Source organism: Cervus canadensis, chromosome 22 (assembly GCF_019320065.1).
Source record: "Cervus canadensis isolate Bull #8, Minnesota chromosome 22, ASM1932006v1, whole genome shotgun sequence".
Classification (NCBI taxonomy): Eukaryota; Metazoa; Chordata; class Mammalia; order Artiodactyla; family Cervidae; genus Cervus; species Cervus canadensis.
The window spans coordinates 12,008,399-12,026,119 of record NC_057407.1 but is presented as its reverse complement, the minus strand read 5'-3'; the positions used below and the strand labels follow the sequence as shown (position 1 = coordinate 12,026,119).

General features: G+C 58.8%; 1 protein-coding gene across 1 annotated transcript in view; it reads right to left on the bottom strand.

The window, feature by feature from the left end:
* DNAH1 (dynein axonemal heavy chain 1) overlaps positions 1–17,721 on the bottom strand; it is a 74,645-nt gene that overhangs the window by 29,595 nt on the left and 27,329 nt on the right. Inside the window, exons 11-31 of the mRNA XM_043443366.1 lie at positions 16,279–16,429; positions 15,399–15,592; positions 15,078–15,303; positions 14,523–14,642; positions 14,065–14,147; positions 12,834–12,975; positions 12,220–12,375; positions 11,615–11,813; positions 11,262–11,515; positions 10,473–10,685; positions 8,805–8,969; positions 7,622–7,743; positions 7,362–7,467; positions 6,610–6,789; positions 5,291–5,431; positions 4,507–4,670; positions 4,159–4,272; positions 3,228–3,416; positions 2,826–2,931; positions 2,013–2,126; positions 1,419–1,568 (exon numbers count right to left, since the gene is read on the bottom strand). Of these exons, the coding sequence (XP_043299301.1) occupies positions 1,419–1,568; positions 2,013–2,126; positions 2,826–2,931; positions 3,228–3,416; positions 4,159–4,272; positions 4,507–4,670; positions 5,291–5,431; positions 6,610–6,789; positions 7,362–7,467; positions 7,622–7,743; positions 8,805–8,969; positions 10,473–10,685; positions 11,262–11,515; positions 11,615–11,813; positions 12,220–12,375; positions 12,834–12,975; positions 14,065–14,147; positions 14,523–14,642; positions 15,078–15,303; positions 15,399–15,592; positions 16,279–16,429 (3,289 nt within the window). The remainder of the gene's footprint in view (positions 1–1,418; positions 1,569–2,012; positions 2,127–2,825; positions 2,932–3,227; positions 3,417–4,158; positions 4,273–4,506; positions 4,671–5,290; positions 5,432–6,609; positions 6,790–7,361; positions 7,468–7,621; positions 7,744–8,804; positions 8,970–10,472; positions 10,686–11,261; positions 11,516–11,614; positions 11,814–12,219; positions 12,376–12,833; positions 12,976–14,064; positions 14,148–14,522; positions 14,643–15,077; positions 15,304–15,398; positions 15,593–16,278; positions 16,430–17,721) is intronic.

Below are 17,721 nucleotides of genomic sequence, written 5' to 3'. Positions count from 1 at the left end.
GCTTCTGGGGAGCACTCAGCCTCCCACCTGACACCTGGCCAGGCCTCATCACCCAGCCCGTGGCTGATGTCACTCTCCCTGCAGGCTGTCAGCACCCACTCACACATCCCAGCCTGGGCTGGGCACTGCACTTCGTGCTCCTCTGGTGTCTCTGCTTCACTGCCCCAGTCGCTCTCTCCCTCTACCAGAGAAAGCACCCTGCCCGCCTCCTGGACCCTGAGGGTGAGGTGTCTGCCTTGGTCACGGCTCAGTCCCTGCGGGCCCACCCAGCATAGCGCCAAGGGCAGGGAGGCACTCAGGTTTTATTTACATTGAGAATGAAGGAGTTTCCAACCTCTGCCACAAGAAGACTGGCCTTGATGGCCTTTGAGCTTCCTTCTAACACACATCACCTCTCTCCAGACCCACCCTCTTGACCACACTACCATGGCTTTTCCCATGTTTGCCACTGGGTCCATCTCTTTTCATTATAGAGCAGGTGTGATGGAAATATCAAGCTCACCATTTTGCCCCATGGTGTCAGACCATGAAGCTACATATACCTGGGCCCAACCCACAGACCAGCATGTTTCCCAGAAATCTTGGACTTGGATTTGGATGCAGAGACTGGGCTTGGCTTCAGGTCATCAGCACTTGGGAAGGGGTGAGTGCTTTCCAGAACCATGCGGGGGATAATGGCTCTGTTACTGGAGATTGGTGGGGGCATTTTTGAAAGCAGATGATTAGAAAGAAGGGTGTGGGGAGCTGCTCTTTTTCCTCATAATAGATTGCTCTTCTAGCCCATGGTTTTCGGTGGGCCCCACCGGGCCAAAGGCAAGTGTAGTCTCGCAAGCCACAGAGATGGGTGTTCATGCATGAACAGGTCACCTAGAGAGCGCCCATGAGGGTGACAACAGGGACTTGTTTCTGGGACCATTAGGAAACTAAGCTGGTAGCATGTAAGCCCAGAGTCGGGGCTCATCTCTGCTACTGTAAAGGGGCAGCCTGCCTGAGACTGGAGCCCAAACAGAAAGCTCATCCACTAGTGCTGCTGCCTGAACCAGTAGCATCTACCCCTAGACATAGGCCCAGCTCACCGAGGGGCAAGCCTTGGTGCTGGGAGGCTCCAGGGGAGGTGGGGTTGGCTATCCCCCTCTGGTCCCATGCAACCTAAGTGCACCTGCTCCCCAGCCTTGGTTGTGTGATTCTTGGTCTCTGACTGGTCAACCCTCCCTTGCACCTGCACTAGCTCAGGTGGTCATCTCTTCCTGGCTCCTGCTTCAACTCCCCTGTGCACACGTGAGCCTGGCCAGGCTCCTGGCTGCTTCGGACCTCAGTGTCCTCAGCTGAGAAGTGGGGGTGTGATTCCTACCTCCAAGGGTTGTAGGGGGAAGACAGCAGCTCCCAGACCCTGGAACCTGCTCTGGGCAGGATCTCACCTGGGAACTGAGCTGCTCGGAGGACAGCTTGAAGGTGGTTGTGATCTTCTTGGCCAGCACATTGGCCTCGTTGAAGCCAAAGGAATAGAGAGAGATCTCCGCGATCATGGCATAATCCGGAACCATCATGGCCACGGGCCGGAAGAGCGCCTGGGGCACAGGGTACCCAGGTGAATGGAGAGGCCGACCTCCCTTCCCAGAGCATCACCCGCTTTCTGGACTGTCTGGTCCTCAGAAGGTGGCTGCACTGCCCTCCTCCCCTGCCAGAACTTGGATCCTCTCTCCACTGTGCCTGCCATAGTTGAGGCTTGTACTCCCCTATGCGTGGATCCCTCTGCCTGTTAGAAACCAGTCCTCTGTGTTGACTTGAACCTGCCCTTGCCTTCTCTCAGGCCCTGAGGACAAGCCTGGCCCTTCCTCTCCACGGCTGGGGGACCCCTGGGCAGGAGGGCTACCATGGGAAAGCACAGTCCCTGATGTCCAGCAGCTGTGTGTCCCTGCATAAGTGTGTGAGCATCTCTGAGCCCAGGCCACAGCTCTGGTGTTTCCCAGTGCCCTGAGCAGCCTCCCAGACCAACCCAGGCCTGAACTCACCTTCAGGTTATCAGGCAGCTCGGTGCGGCCAGCGTAGCCCGGATTCATGGTAATAAACACAGCACAAGATGGCACGAGTGGGATCTCGACGCCTTCGAACATGAAGCGTTCCACCTGCGGAGGTAGGGGGTGGTTGGCATACCCGTCCCATGCTCTGGATAGTCCACTCATCCCATTGATGGTCCTGGCTATAACGGATCAGCCTGGACTGACCCCTGACCATGGATTGGCTCGTCTCCCAGGGTCTGGCCTAAGACTTCTGGTCCCAGTACCACCTCTGGCCTCCCAGGTCCCAGCTCCCTGCGGTCTTCACACATTTACTTCCACCCCCATTTCCTGACACTGATTCTCCCTAGACCTGGGCAAGCTCAGCCCTGACTAAGACCCAGGGCCCTACTGGGGCTGGGGCACCTGCCAGTGTCCCAGTTCTTGTACCCAGGAGAAGACCTCTGCCCAGCCTGAACAAAGCTAGGAGGACAAATGGCTGGGGCTTTCCATGAGCGTCAGGTGTGCAGAGGGACTGCTTTGTCCACTGCAGCTTGTCCTGGGAGCTGTACCCCGGGTGGGGTAAGGAGATGGGGCCCCCTGGCTGGCTACAAAAGTCCCCTCACAGATAGCTCTGCTAGGTGGCTGGGGGAGTGCCCAGTTCCCTGTGAGATGAGAGAGGCTGGACTCAGGGCAAGCCCCAGCACCTGGCTTCCCATCCCGCCAGTGTAGGGTGGTTGCAAGGCAGCATGGGCCGGGTGGGTACAGTTGAAGTGAAAAGGTGGTCGGTCACAGGAGACGTGGACGGAAGGATCCCCCAGAGCTCACCCGCTGTTGCTGTGCCTTCTGGATGGTGGTGATCTGCTGGGCCACCACAGACAGCACCTCGATGTCAATGCGATTGAACTCATCAAAGCAGGCCCAGGCACCAGCACTGAGGGGAAAACATCGCGGGGGCATATGAGTTCAGAGCCTCCCCCACTGGGCACCTCCAAGGACCCCTGCCGGCTGCTGGGGAGGCGACCACTGCCGCCTCTGTGGCCATCTCGGCCAGCTAAGCCACAGCCCCACCAGCCGGACCCCTTCCCAGTGCTGCCAGGGGCCGGGCCTCGACTCCTGTTTTCCCACCCCACCCCCTCCACCACCCCGCCAGGCTCCTCTTGGGGGCAGGGTCCCCGTGAAAGCACGGCCCTCCCACCCTGCCTGTGCCGCCCACACACCCAGCCTCACCTGGCCAGGCCCTTGAAGAACTTGCCCATGGCCATGAAGTCGAGCTGGTCGGAGCAGTTGAACACAACCGTCTGGATGGCCAGGGCCTTGCCCAGGTCTTTCGTGGTTTCTGTTTTCCCTGTGCCGGCCGGGCCAGCTGGGGCGCCCCCAAACTTGAGGTGCAGGGCCCCAGTCAGGGTCAGGTAGCACCTGAGGGGGTGAGAGGTGACGGGCGTGGCCCTGCACCTTCTCAGGAGTCCCACAGGCTCGAGAGGGCCCCGCCCTCCGCGTCTTGGGCCCCGTGGAGGGGTAACTCCTGCCCCTCTGCGTGCTGAGGGCCCCAAGCACTCCCAGCGCTGGCTGCAGGGAACGGGGCTGGAGCCCTCAGCCACCTGACCAGCGCTCCCCACCCCGTGACCCTGCAGCGCTTGGCTCAGGGACCTGCCAGGATGGCTGACCTGTGGTCACCCTTCCTTTTTTTCCTCAAAACCCAGCGTGAGAATTCAGTTGCTACTAAATACAGGCAGCCAGAGGAAACAATCGAGTGCTTTAGAAGAGAAGTGTTCACTTTGTCAAGGGGCTCGCCCCCCCCGTTGCTCTCAAGTTCAGTTGCTCTGTCATGTTGAAAGGAAGATCTGACTGATAAAATCAGTAAAGCCCACACCCATTTGCTGCTTACTGAGCACCACACACGTGCTAAGAGCTTTACACGGCAGCTCAAGAAACTCTCCTGACCACCTGGAAGAGGCTGCAGAGGAAACTGAGGCCCAGGGGGCTTGAGCCACCTGCCCAAGGTCATGGAGCCCATGACGAGCAAGAGACAGTGAAAAAAACCTCAAAGCCGAGCTCCTAACGTTTGATTGCCTGGTTAATCACAGATGAACTGCACTGTGTGGGTCCTGGACTCCTGGGCCAGCCAGTGTGGGAGAGGGTGTGGGGAGGGGGGGCTCACCTGTCTGTGAGGGGCGTGATCACCAGCCTACCACTGTTGCCAAGGTACTCGTAGCCATAGATGAACTCGGCATTCACAGCCCGGATGTACAGGTTGTTATTCATCCAGTAGTACCTGGCATTGCAGAGAGATGGGTTCCCAGGGCATGTGGACCACGGGCCCCTGGGTGGGGTATGTGGTTGAGGAGAGGTGTTTCTTTGGGGGAAATGAGGGCATCGAGGCACCTGGCTTCCCCTGGGCATCGAGGTCAGCTCCAGCCTCTTGTAGCTGACTCTCCACCCTGCCTGGCCCCCTCCTGCTGCTGCTCTGGCCTGGGGATGGATGTGACTGCACTGCCTGCCCCCTCACCTCAGCTGTGAGATCCACTCAAAGTCATGCACGCTGACCACGTTCTCCTGGACCAGCTTGTTCACCACATCCTTGGCGTGGACCTCAATGACGATTAGAGCCGACAGCACAGCTCGCTGCATGCGGGACAGACTTCCCCTCACCAGTGCCACCAGGTCACTGAGCTGCAGGAGCCAGGGGACACCATCAGGGACGGGCAGGGCCATGCTGCAGGCAGGCTTTCCCTGCCTTGCTCAGGGGTGGGCTTCCGCCAGCAACAACCCCTCTCTTCTGGGGGCTTCTGGTGGTCTGGGATGGGCAGGGTGCAGGGACCAGGCAGAGAAGGGTAGGCAGGGCATTGGTCACATGGGAAGTCTGGCAGGGATGTCAATAACAATGGAGGCACACACATGCATCCATCTCCCCACTGTGTACGGTGTCCAGGGTCAGGAACGGGCCTGGCGAGGAGCCTGAGGAAGGAGCGTGGTGAGGAGCCAGTGCACAGGGCGAGGGCAGGCCACAGGACAGCCCAGGAGAGCTCCAGGTAGGAGGCTCCCACCCTGACCTTCAGGAGAGGGGCACCCGCCTGACCTCAGCACTCCCGTTAGAGCCCCCCATCCCTCCCACTGGTGTCTGGTCATGAGACACTCGTTTCAGGGGTGTCTGCCCCTCTACTCTTTGGCTCCAACCCCAGGCCCTCTTCCAGGATCAAGACATGACGAAGCTCCTGGAGGGACTGAGCTGCCTCAGGGTGTGGGGTGTTGGTGGGGAGCAGATGGTGACCCCCCACTGCCTTGAGTCTCACCTGCCGGGCGAGCTGGGGAAACAGCCGGCTGCTGAGGTTGCCAGCCTCCAGGGCCTCTTCCACCTCTAAGGTCCAATAGGTCTGACACCCGGCGATGGTCACCTGGCCAGGCCAGTTCAGAACCCACTGAGTCCTGAGCATCTGGGAAGACAACACAGGTAGGGCTGACCCAGGCAGCTGCCAGCGCCGACCCTGCACACTGTCTTTCCCTTAGAGGTCATCTGTGCTTCTGAGCTCAAAATTCCACCTCAAGAGCAGGGAAGCCTTTTAAACTTCGGGCCTCTCAGGTTGGGCAGAGTCATCACTTCCTGGGCCGTAGAGACCTGGCAGTGGAGGGGTGGGAGCCCAGGCTTGGGAAACATACATCCTGGGTTCACATCCTGACTGCCACCTGTGAATCACAGGCCCTTTGGGCAGGAAACATCTCTCAGCTGCTTTGTAGGATAAGGCTTAACCCTGAGGATAAGGGGTTCAGCTCCACCATCAGCGGTCAGCCACTGATGCTGGGGCTGAGAGAGGTCATGGGGGGACGTCCCAGCCCAGGGGCTGGCACACAGTGAGTGCTCGGAACATACCAACAGCAACTGATTATGACTAGGAACCGGTCTCACTTTTTGGAGGGTGTTTTCAGATTCCTCCCTCTGCTCCCAGAGACACTCTGGCTGACTGAGAGCAGCAGCAGTCAAGGCTGTAGTCTGAGGATGAGGCAGATGCCAACTACAAATTGGCACTTGCCAAGAGCATTACCAATGACTGAACAACAAAGGCATTTGCCATCTGCCTCTGTGGAGATTGAACCCTGTGTTGCTGCAGCTGTTGACCTTCACCACCCCATGAGGGGGCTCAGGGTGGAGTGAGGCACTCTGGGCTCCAGGGAACCTGGTGGGACGAGTATTTAGATAGGAGGATATTTTCAGGAACAGATTTTATGATCCCAATCATTGCATCTCCTCGTTATCTAGAAAAGCACTAAATCCCTTCATGATGACGACAGATCCTCATGACTCGGAGAAAACTTCTTGCAAAGTAAGCGCTTGACTGCATTAAGCTCCTGCTTCACCAAAATCGTATATACTGACCTTCCCCCACTGCCTCTTTGGAGCAGTCTCTCAGAGCTATCTGAGGTGCTGCCTCCCGAGCTGCAGGCCTCATTTTGCCCCAAATAAAACTTAACTCGCAACTCTCAAGTTGTGCATCTTTTTTAGTCAACACAGGCAGGTAACTCAGCCCTGACGATGGAGCAGAAAGGCGCTGAGAAAGGAGCCAATGGAAGGATGAGCAGGCTGGGAGGCCGCGCTGGGAGGGGTGGCGTGGCTCACCGTGGGATAGGCCTTGATGGCCCTCTCGATGATGTCCCGCACGCTGGCCTTCATGCTGTTTTCCACCTCCCGCAGCCAGTCCTCCACGTTGCTGGACGGGTAGATGGAGAAGGACAGCTGCACCTCCTCACCCTCCGCCGAGTACATATGTGTGATCTCCAGGTCCTCCTGGAACAGCAGCTGCAGGCGGGGGACAGGGAGCAGTGAGGGGGGGTGAACCTCAGTGTGTCCAGAGGCCCTGCCCACCAGAGCCCCAGCGTGGACCCCGCCTGTGTCCTCCACCTTCAGAAGGTGGCTCTCGCCTTTGGAAGAGAGCTCCCCTTGGCTGGACCTCCCCTGATTCTTCGTGCGCAGGACGGATCTGCCTGCTGCAGCTGTGGCCCCGCCCACTCGGGCAAGGAGGCTAAGCCTGCCCTGCGAGTGCCCCCCCATTCCCCCCTCTCAGAGGCCTGTGAGGCCTCCCTTGTAGATGAAGATGAGGAAGAGGGGATTCAGAAGCCTCTGACCTCTTGGGTTTCTCAGCCTAGCCAGCACCAGTGGATTACAGGGGGGCCAGGGCACCCCTGGATGAGCTGGGAGCAAGAGCTCCCCAACCCTGAGTTGAGGCAGCTGACCCTCCTCCCACAAGCCCCAGAGATGTCTCTGAAGGCCTGAGAACTCATCCCCTGCTGAAAAGACTTGGAGTGAGAGAAGAGGTATTCTCCCTGGGATGGTGCCCTCAGGGCACCTGAGCCCTTGGCCCAGCTACCCACCTGGGTGATGTTCTCGAAGCACTTGCGCAGGTGGGGCTGCACGGCGGTGGGGTCCTTTGTCTGGGACAAGATCTCAAGCAGCTCGTCATCAGACAGGAAGTAGAATCTGCCAGGGAGACGGGGGTGAGGGCCATCAGGCAGCCCTGGGTCCCAGCTGTCCCGGTACTACTGACATCTCTGCCCCCCAGCCTGGCAGGGTACTGGGCCCCAGCCTTGAGGGCAGGCGGGAGCACAGCAGGCGTGGGCCAGGCGCCCCCGACCTGGGGAAGGCGCTCCGCTTGGTCTCCAAGTATTCGCTGAGGCCTTTCTGCACCATGTCCAGCAGCTTGTTGCAGTCCCGCAGGCTGTCCAGCAGCCTCTGGTCAGAGCACACGTTGATCACCTGTGTGGCCCGGGTCAAAGACAAACTGAAAGTGAATGTGGTCCAGCTGGAGGCAGCAAGGTGGGCTCAGAGAAGGACCCACACATGCTTCCTAGAGACTCTCAGTGAGCCTGGGAAGACAGAGGGGCAGGAAAATTGCCCTAAACCAGGGGCTGCCTCCATAATTCAAAAAGACACATGTTACCCCAATGTTCATTGTAGCACTACTTACAATAGCCTAGGTGGAGCTAGTGGTAAAGAACCTGCCTGCCAATGCAGGAGACATTAGAGAAGTGAGTTTGATCCCTGGGTTGAGAAGATGCTCTGGAGGAGAGGATGGCAACCCACTCCAGTATTCTTGCCTGGAGTATCCCATGGACAAAGAACCCTGGTGGACTACAGTCCATGGGGCCACAAAGAGTTGGACGTGACTGAAGCGACTTAGCACAGGGGCTGCCTCCATCACTTGTGAGCCCCACAGGAAAAAAGTCTATGATTAAAAACTAGTGTTGGAATTCCCTAGTGGTCCAGTGGTTAAGAATCTGCCTTGAAATGCAGGTGACACAGGTTCGATCCCTGGTCAGGAAACTAAGATCCCACATGCTGAAGGGCAGCTAAGATCCAGTGCAACCAATGAATATTAAAAACAAGCAAGCAAAAAAAAGACTACAGTTAACCAAAGCCAAGGAATTTGTTTGTTTGTTTGTTTTTGCCATGATTTGATACTTTTAATTTTCCAAGGGCACGGCTCAACTGCAGGAGGCCAGGCGGGCGGCCCTTTGACCGGCAACCACAGCCTGCAGCCCTTGGTGGTCATGATTCAAAGCCAAGGAATTTGATTTGCTGCAGGACTTGTCAGGTCCTTTAAAAATACTAATGGGGACCGCAAATCTCCAAGAGGAAAAACCATCAACTGCTGTGTTTCTGAGGCGTGTCTAAAGACTGGGGAGCCCACGCATGGGGACAACGGCCAAGACCAAAGCCTTGGACTTGTCCTCCAGTCTTTCTTGTTCAGGGAGAGATGAGACCAGGAATTTCTGCAGTGTCCCAAGTGCCCTCCTCCCGTCCCCGTGTGAGCTCACCTCCCGGTTCTCGTAGGCATTCTTCATGATCTTCCTCCAGATCCGCTCCATTGTCTGGTAGCGCTTGCTCTCCACCGGCAACTGCCGGTTGATGTCCTCAGAGCTGAAGATGGGCTCCAGGTAGAGCCAAGCCCGCTGACAGTTCAGCCACTCCTCCAGCACCTCCTGGACAGGGCGTGGACTGTCAGGGCCTAGGGTCCAAGTTGGGTCCTGTCCCCCCGACCTAGACATTTTATCCCACTAGAGTTCTGGGCAGAGCACTGGGCACCAGAGCCTGCGTCCATGGGGAAATTTCTAGGTGGCGCTGTCAGTCACAGTACTCCAGGGAACAAAGAGGCTGCATGGATGCCTGCCTTCCAGAGAAACCCCAAGTCCCCCATAGGATGTCCAGGCCTCCAACAGAGCCAGGGGAGCTGCTCTTCCTATGACAGAACCACACCCCAAGCAGCACACCATGAGGAAACAATAAAGAGCCTGGTGCATGGAAGTCCAAACTAGTCTCCTCTCCTGGGAGGACTCTGGGTCTATGACCCCAGGATTCTTTGAGGTGTACTGGGACTTGAGCTTGAGATCCCCTAAAATACTCTCTAAAACATCAGTCCACAAGTGAGCCCTCTTCACGTCACCTTCCCCTCTTGCCTCCACAATCCCCTTTCCAAATTTGTCTCTTGCCTTTCCCTATCAGTGCAAACTCATTCATTCATTCATGAGTTCTTCTCTTCTTCACGAGCTGTGTGCTGTGTCAGGCCCAGGTCAGGCCCATGTGGGCTCCAGAGGAAACAGAGGAGAGGGTGGTCCCTGCCTTCAAGGAGCCCACCATCTTCTGAACAGCCAGTTATGCCTCTGAATCACTGAGGGCCCAGCATGTGTGATGGGCTCTGTAAGGGGCACTGACCAGAAGCCTCGATGGGAACACCCCGCAGGCGGGGGTGGTGGGGGAGTCCTTGAGGGCTGCTTGAGGCTGATCCCTGGAGGAGATGGGACTCCAGGGAGAGAGGACAGCAAAGGACGGAGACCCAGGGACAATGCTGATGATCTCAGGCCTCTCTGGCTGATCCAAAGAACAGAGAGGCAGGTCTTCCTCTCTCAGCTTCTGGCCTTCACTGGAAGTCTTTGAATAGCTACCAGGAAGGCCCCCAGGAGGAGTTGCTGGGATCACACTAGTAGGCCTGGGCCTGGAATGATCTCAGGGCTCTGCAGATAGCCCCTGGCCTCGAGAGCCCTAAAGAACAGTGATCTCCAGTGCCCTGGCACCCTCACCCCAGGGTTATGAGACAGGAGTGGGAGTAGGAAGCTCAGGGAAGAGTGGGAAGGGACACTGAGGAGCCCCAGGCCTTGTGGTGTCCAGCCCAGAGAGCCCCAAGCCTGGAGGTCCTCGCTGTCCCAAGCCCAGGCAGCACTCAGGGGTCTGGGGGCAGCTCTCGTGCTCCTCTTCCAGGGCAGCTTTGGACCAAACTCTGGCCCCACCCCCATGTTCTGAACTGCCAACTCCAGCAGCCCAACCTCAGAGATGGACAGCCCCATCCTAGTCCCCCTCCTCTGACTGAGGGGCCTGTCAGAGAGCCAGGAGCTGGGCAAAGGCACTTCACTGCTTCCAGCCCCACCATAAGGGGCCACCTTGGGACACGGCACTGGGAGGGTGGGGGAGGAGAGGGCAGGAAGGCCCACCTGGGTCAGCTTCAGCTTGGTCTCCCAGGAGTTAATGCGCTGCTCAAAGGGCTTCTTGTAGGGTGAGAAGGACATGCTCTGGGTCATGACGATGTGGTCATCGAGCAGCTGCGAGGCCTCGTCTGGGCTCTTGAGGATGTAGGTGTCCGTCTCCTTGTAGGGCATCACGTTGAACAGGATGGTGGACCACTCCTTCTCCATCTTGTCCAGAGCCTGGGGGTGGGGGGAGGGTGGCACAAGGCAGAGGCTGGGTCCCCAGAAGGAGCTGGCCCATACTGAGCAGCACTGGGCAGGGAAGGGCAGGCTTTGCTCAACCAGGACCTTCAGTGAAGCCCCCTCGGTAAACCCTCATCCTGTCTAGTCAACAAGCCCCCCATGGGCCCTCGTCGGAATCCAGGGCAGACTCGCTCTCACACACTCTCATGCGTGTACAGGTATGCTGGGAGGCAGCTAAGTCACTGGATAGGAGCTCTGGTCCCAGTTCTAGTCTTTTACTGGTTAGGCCATCTTGGCCAATTGCCGAACCTCTCTGAGCCTTAATTTGCTCACCTGCTAAGTGAGGCAACGCTCTCAGCACATTCCTGAGGGAGGAATAACTCGAGAGGAATAACTGCATCATAACGGGGCTGGTGGACACTGTGCCGAGCACGTCACACACACATTATTAATGCACTCAATAAGATGCAGCTCATCCCTGGGGTGAGGGACCCCAGGGATGGGGCCCAGAACTGCCACCTTCCCACGCCATCAGGTGGGTGGGGCAGGGAGGCCCTGCCGGGGGCTGCCCACCTGCTCGATGGCATACTCCTTGCCGGCCACCTCAGCCACCTTGCTGATGCTCTCGATGTGGTCTTGCAGGTTCATCTCGAGGCAGCGGGCGAAGGTCAGGTTGGCCTTGGGCCTGACATTAATGTTGATCTCACTGGACAGCAAGTCCCAGTGCCGGTTCCTCATGCCAGGGTTGCGCAGCCCCTGGATCAGTGGGATGTATGGCTTGAACTCCTCGATGCGGGCCCGGATGTCTAAGGCCACGTCCTGGCAGGCTGCAGGGCAGGGCGGGCAGGGGTGAGTGGCAGCAGGCCGAGGAAGGGTGGGGGCGGGCGGCGGGGACTGGGGCGCGGGGGGCTGGCTGGGCCGCCTACCTGGGATGTCTTTGAACTGCTTCACACACTTGTGCATGGTCTTGAAGGACTCGATGACGTTCTTCTCCAGCTGCTCTGCGTCAATGGCTGACAGGGGGTCGTTCATCCAGCTCTCGGACCAGCGCAGCCAGTCAGAGGCTGTGGTCCAGAGGTCCAGGTAGGGCTGGAACTCCTTCACCATCCTGGAGAGCTTGTCGTACTGCAGGGGCAGAAGAAATGGGGCTGGGCCGGGCTGCTCCTCCTGGGGCCCGCCTTCCTTGCTCCTGGCTGCCGTCCCTGATTCAGTCCCCAAGGACTCAGGCCTGGCCTCCCTTCTTCCTTCCCCCACATCTGGGCTCTGAGTGGCTGAGCCAGGTCTGTGCCGAGCCTCCCGCCTTCTGCTGGGGGTCCAGCCAGCCTCCTCGCCCTGGGGACCACGGGGTGGGTAAGCTCATCTCTGCAGCCTGTTCAGTCCTGCTCGCCCCCGCCCGCCCCCGCCCACCCCCGCCAAATGCCAGGGCCCTGCCAGCTGGTGGCTGGTTCCAGAGGTGGCCGCAAAGGCTGTGGGCTTCTCCTTAAACACTTCTCGGGGCTGGGGGACAGCATGCCCGGGGGAGTAGGCCTACATTGGTGATGGGCAAGCCAAAGATGCGTTCACGGTTGTTGTAGAGCATCGCCAGCTGCTGGCAGTCCTTCAGCTGCTTCTTAACCCGCCGCACCTCGTTGGCGATCTCATGCGCACGCAGAATGTCCACGTGGGTGGAGAAGCCAGCTACCACCAGCTGCGGACCAAGGAGCGAGGGATCAGGGGCTTCTGCGGCCCCACCTATGCCCATGCATCCCTGCGCACATCCAGGGAACCCGAGGTCCCCAGGGCATCAACATCTCCCAGTTCTGAGAGGACTTTCTCCCGGAGGGGATGGTTCCTGGTTCCTCACAGGCAGCTGACTGCCCCTGGTAACATGGCAAGGTCAGATGAGACCCAGTGCCCTGAATGCCATGCCCACTCGGGCACCAGGACACAACACAAGAGCTGGGGCTCTCTGAGACCCTGAATTTCCCAGGAACTTGCTGCCTAGGCAGCTCTCTGGCCTTCACTTCATTCTTTTAGCCACTTGTTCATTTGTCCAGCAATCACTGACACAGCACCTCCTGACTGCGAGGGGCAAGGCGCAGCCCTGGAGGGGTGGGGGTTTAGTGTGTGGGGGTGTGTGTGTCTGTGTCCTCAGCCCAGCCTCACCTGCAGCCCTTCCAGCTTCTCCTGGAAGTTGTTCTGATCCATAAGTTGGATTTTGCGGAACTTCTCCTCATCTTCCAAGTGTTGCTGTCGCACCAGCTCTATCTGCCCAAGAATCTTAGCAGGCCAGTTGCTGGCAGCCCATCTGGATGGAGCGGGGGTGGGGAATGGTGGGGATGTAACACTGAAATCATGGGGCGGCAGGACAGATTGAAGGGGAAACGGGGATCCGGGCGGCAGCTGGAGCAGCCAGGGCTGGGCAACAGGGAAGTAGAAGTGAGCCTGGAGGCAGCTGCTGCCATCCTGTGGAGTGGGGCTGCCTGGCAGGGGAAGTGGTCCCCGCCCTGGGGTCACGGGCAACATGCAGGGGGATGCACACCCAATGTGCCCAGTGCCATGACAGGACACAGAGGGAGTGGTGGCTGATGTGAGAGAAGCCATCCTGAGTTTCCCTCTTAAACCCCAGGCCTTCAGGGGCCTCAGCTCAGATGAGGCAAAGGGCCAGTCTCTAGCCTTTATTTCCTTGGTGATCAGCCAGGGATACCAGACCTGCTTCCTTCATATCAATGCCCTCTGCCAGACTGACCTGAGGGTCCTGTGGGGGCTTCAGGGATTCTGCATGCAGGTGGCCTCAGGCTGCAGGTCCTGTGGGAGGCTGCCCTGGGCACCAGGATGTCCCACAGAGCAGGTGACTTAGGGCTCCCGGACAGGTTTCCCAGGAAATAGTGCCAGTCGCTCCCAGGCCCCAGCAACCTGGAGGCACCCCCAGTCTATATGACAGGCTGGGCAAGGGGTCTCTGGGCCAGAGTAAGGCTGTCCCAACCAGAGGCCATTTCCCATGAGGCTCTTGAGCTGAGGCGGGGGGGCCAGTGCTCCTCCCAGGGGCCACCCAGCAGGCTGGGCCTTGCCTTTTCTCTGTGCTCCCAGGGACCCTCAAGGGCCTCAACCACAAACAAGGGGATTGTAAGCCCAGAGATCACATGTGTATCAGCAATGATGGGATAGAGGATGGAGATAGGCTGGGGGCAGCAGGGTCCCCAGACCAAGGGGGCCAGACTTCCTTCTGCCCCACTGGCCAGATGGCCCTGGTCCATGTGGAGCCACAGCCTCTAGCATCTCAGCAGGGCATCTCTGGTGTGACCGCATGGCCTACAGCCACCGTGGTGCAGTACCTCTTTCCCCTACCTCCTGCTACCCACCACCCACTTGGTGTGGGGACCAACCTCCCACTCACTTGTCATTGAAGTCATCGGTGCTGAGGTTGTAAAGGAATTCATCCATGACCTGGTAGTCGCTCATGATCTTCACAATCCGCTCCTGCATGTACAGGCAGCCATGAAAACTACGTGTGCCTGGGAGGTGGGAGGATAACTGGGACCAGGCTCCCCAGAGTGGTTGGGTGCTATGGAGAGGCTGCCCTCTTTCGGAGAGGTGAGGCCCAGGATGGTGGAGGAGATGCCAGCTGCAAGGCTAGCTTTGAGCTTGGGGGTCCTGGGGCCATGGCCACCACACCTCCACCCTCCGGCCCCCGACCCGTGCCCTCTGCCCTGCTGACCTCCCAGACAGCAGAGCTCTGAATCTCCATCATGCACCCAGCCTCCCAACCCTCGGAGCCCAGTTGTTCTCTGTGTGTCTACCTCACTCCCAGCTTCCTGGCTCCTGCTCCTCCAGCTCCCAGCGGGCCCACCTCACCTCCAGCCCCACCAGCTTCTCGGGGATGCCCTTCATCCACTCGCGAAGCTCAGCCAGCTCCTCAATGCTGTTGGGCTTCTCGTAGATCTTGCGACTGATGCTGCGGAATTCTTCGCAGATCTGGCAGGAGGGGGAGGGCTCTGGGGAGGCCGTGGGCCTCTTCCTTGCCTTCCCAGGGCTCTGCTCCTCCTTCTTGGTCTCCCACCCCACCACATTCTTCAGTGCAATCTGAGAAGGGGTACTCCCTGCCAGCTCACTGGGGAGCTGAGGGTCACCCAGCACGTCCCCTCCTCCCCAGCCTCCTGCACCAGCACCACACCCTCAGCTCTGTGAACTGATCCGTCTCAGGGGGTTCCTTGTGAGGGGTCCCCAGGTCTGTACAAGTCCAGGGAAACAGAGAGCAGCCCCCACCTCCTGGGACCTCTCATGGGGACCCTTGGCAGGGTTGAGGCAAGGAGACTTCCAGACCCTTCCATCAACACCCCTAAGCCTCACTCTGCACGCATGGGTACACATGCTGCTGCAGTCGCTGGGGCCGGGCAGGCAGGCACTTACGTCATCCACCTCCTTGTGCAAGTTCTTGGCCAGGATATCCAGCATGGAAGTGGCCAGGGCCTTGCGCTTCTTAGACAGGCTCTGCTTGACGTTGTCCACGCTGATGTAGAAGGGCCCGATGATGATGCTGCTGGGCAGCGAGCTGTCTAGGACCTCTTTCTCGTGCAAGTGGGTGAGCACCACCTCCCGCACCTCCTCAGCTGACGGGCACTGGGTCTGGAAGGCCCTGGGGACAGCAGGCACCCACGAAGGGCAGAGGGTGGTGAGAGGATGTGCAGGGGTCACCCAGATAGGCAGACACGCTCCAACGCGCACACGCACTTGAGGAAGGTGTTGACATCGTTGTTGTTCAGCTCCAGGTACTTTCTGAACTCCCTGGCATAGGCCTGCAGGGGGATCATGGCCTTGCGCACTGCGTTGGCGATGACGGCCCGCAGCTCTTCCACCAGCGGCTCATGAAGCCCCACTGACTCCAGCAGGGGGTCGCCACTGATGAAAATGTCCTCCATCACCAGCTGCGGGCGAGGGGGAAGGGGCACAGAGCCACATGAACCACGGGGCAGGTGGGCAGAGGGGTGGGAGTGTGGTTCAGACTGAGTGGGCAGCAGTCTGGGGATGGTGGTGAGGGGAGAGGGTTTCCTGTTGGGTCCCCTAGATGGGGCTATGGACTAACACAAGGCGGGAAGCCCTGGGATGCCCCCTGAGGGGCAGCATCTTCCTCTGCCTTCCCTGGCTCAGCCCCAGGACAATGAGACAACCACGTCGCTGGTGGCTCTAAGCAGCAAGTGAAAGAAAAGGGGACTGGGTTACAGAGGCTCTGGCGTGGCGGGCTGTGCTGTGACGAGGAATGAGGGCTTTTGAGAGGGGTCCTGAGAGTGGAGGTGCATTTGTGTCTATATCCTGAAGGGAAGAGAGAGGTCAGGAGCTGGGTGGGATCTGGGTCAGATACAGCTGTGGCAGGAGTGAGCGAGCCTCACTCCAGTTGCAGGTCTGACTCTTTGCAGCTAGGTGAGCTTGGGCTTCTCCAAGCCTCCCCTACAGAATGGGGATATTAGTGGTTCCCCACTGGCTGGTGGTGGGGACTAAATGAGCTATTCAAGAATTACAGGGCTGAGCACATTGCCAGCTAGGTGGGAGGCCCATAGTGGAGGTGAGCTGCCTGGACGCTATGGCAGCACCCAGGCATGAGTACCCACTGTACCTTCTCCAGCTGGGGCACTGTGTGGGTGGCCAGGATGCCCTTGTCAAAGAGGTTGAGCAGAGAAGTCTCAAACTGCTCCAGCGGTGTGCTGTAGTGCACCCCCGAGGTGTCTAGCACCAGGTCCACGATGAACAGGGGGTTCTTGCGGGGCCTGTAGGGACAATGGCCAGGGGGAGGAAGGTGGCAATTGTGGGCAGGGGCTGGAAGAGGCATGCACACAGGAGGCGCAGCCCCTGCCTGTGCTGCCGGTCTGATGGCTCCGGAGCTTCTCCATGAGCGAGACTTGCCTCTGCCCTCTTCCCAGAAACTGCAAGTTACCAGAGAGAAAGACCCAGACCAGCCAGACAGGCTCCTCTGTTCCAGCCACTTGCCCAGAGGCCCATGGGCACCAGGGAGAGGGAGGACCTCCACATGGTCCCGAGGTCATCAGGGCAGGTTAGCCAGACCCTGGGCACTTGTGGCACCCACGCTTTCCCTGGGAGCCCACCACCCTTAGCTCCAGACGCCCCATCACAGGCAACGACCCTCAAGCCTGGATCCCCACTGAGCCACTCCATGCTCTGGATTGCTACTGCCCTGACCTTGAATGAGCATCTCAGACATTCCGTGTTCCCTGCCTCTCACCAGCCCCCACAAGGGTTCAGTGAACCCTAGGAGTCAGCCCTGCCTCCTCCCCAAACACGTCTGCCCTCCCCCAGCACTGCGGCCCACTCACTGCCCCAATCTGCCCTACCAGCCCATTGCTCTGTGTCTAGACAAGGGCCAGGGCCATGGTCTGACCGCTCTTCTGCCTCGCTCATCCTCAGAAACTCAAAGCATGGTTGTGGAGTGTAGTTCAGATTGTTATTCCCCTCTGATGGCTGCTGACCACATTTAAAATAAATCCAGCCCCTTACCATGACCCCAGGAGGCTCTGCATGGTCTGGCCTGGTCCCTGCAACCTCTCTTGTGTTGTCCTGACCAGCTCTCCCTGCCTTCCCCACTCCAGCTGTAGCCACTGGCCTTTCCTTCCGTGACGGCTCCAAGTTCTCTCTCCCTTCCGTGACTCTGCCTGGTGCCCCTTCCCCAGCATCCCCTGACCGGGTTGCCTCTCATCCTCAGTTCCTGGCTCAGATGCCACGCCCTCTCTGACCCCCTGCCAATGCCCCCTCTCCCAGGTCTGTCACAGCCCCCGCCAAGACCAAGAACTGTATCTGTTTATTTCTTTGCTTGCTGTCTGTGCCCAGGTGAGAGCAGGGGCCGCGCCCTTCTTGATCCCCTAGAAACTTGCCTAATGCATGGCAACTGCTCAGAAAACATTTCTCGGGTTTTCTTGGTGGTCCAGTGGTTAAGAATCCGCCTGCCAAAGCAGGGGACACCAGTTTGATCCTGGGTCCAGGAAGATCCCACACAAAGTGGGGCAATTAAGCCCGTGCATCACCACTACTAAAGCCCGCGTGCTCT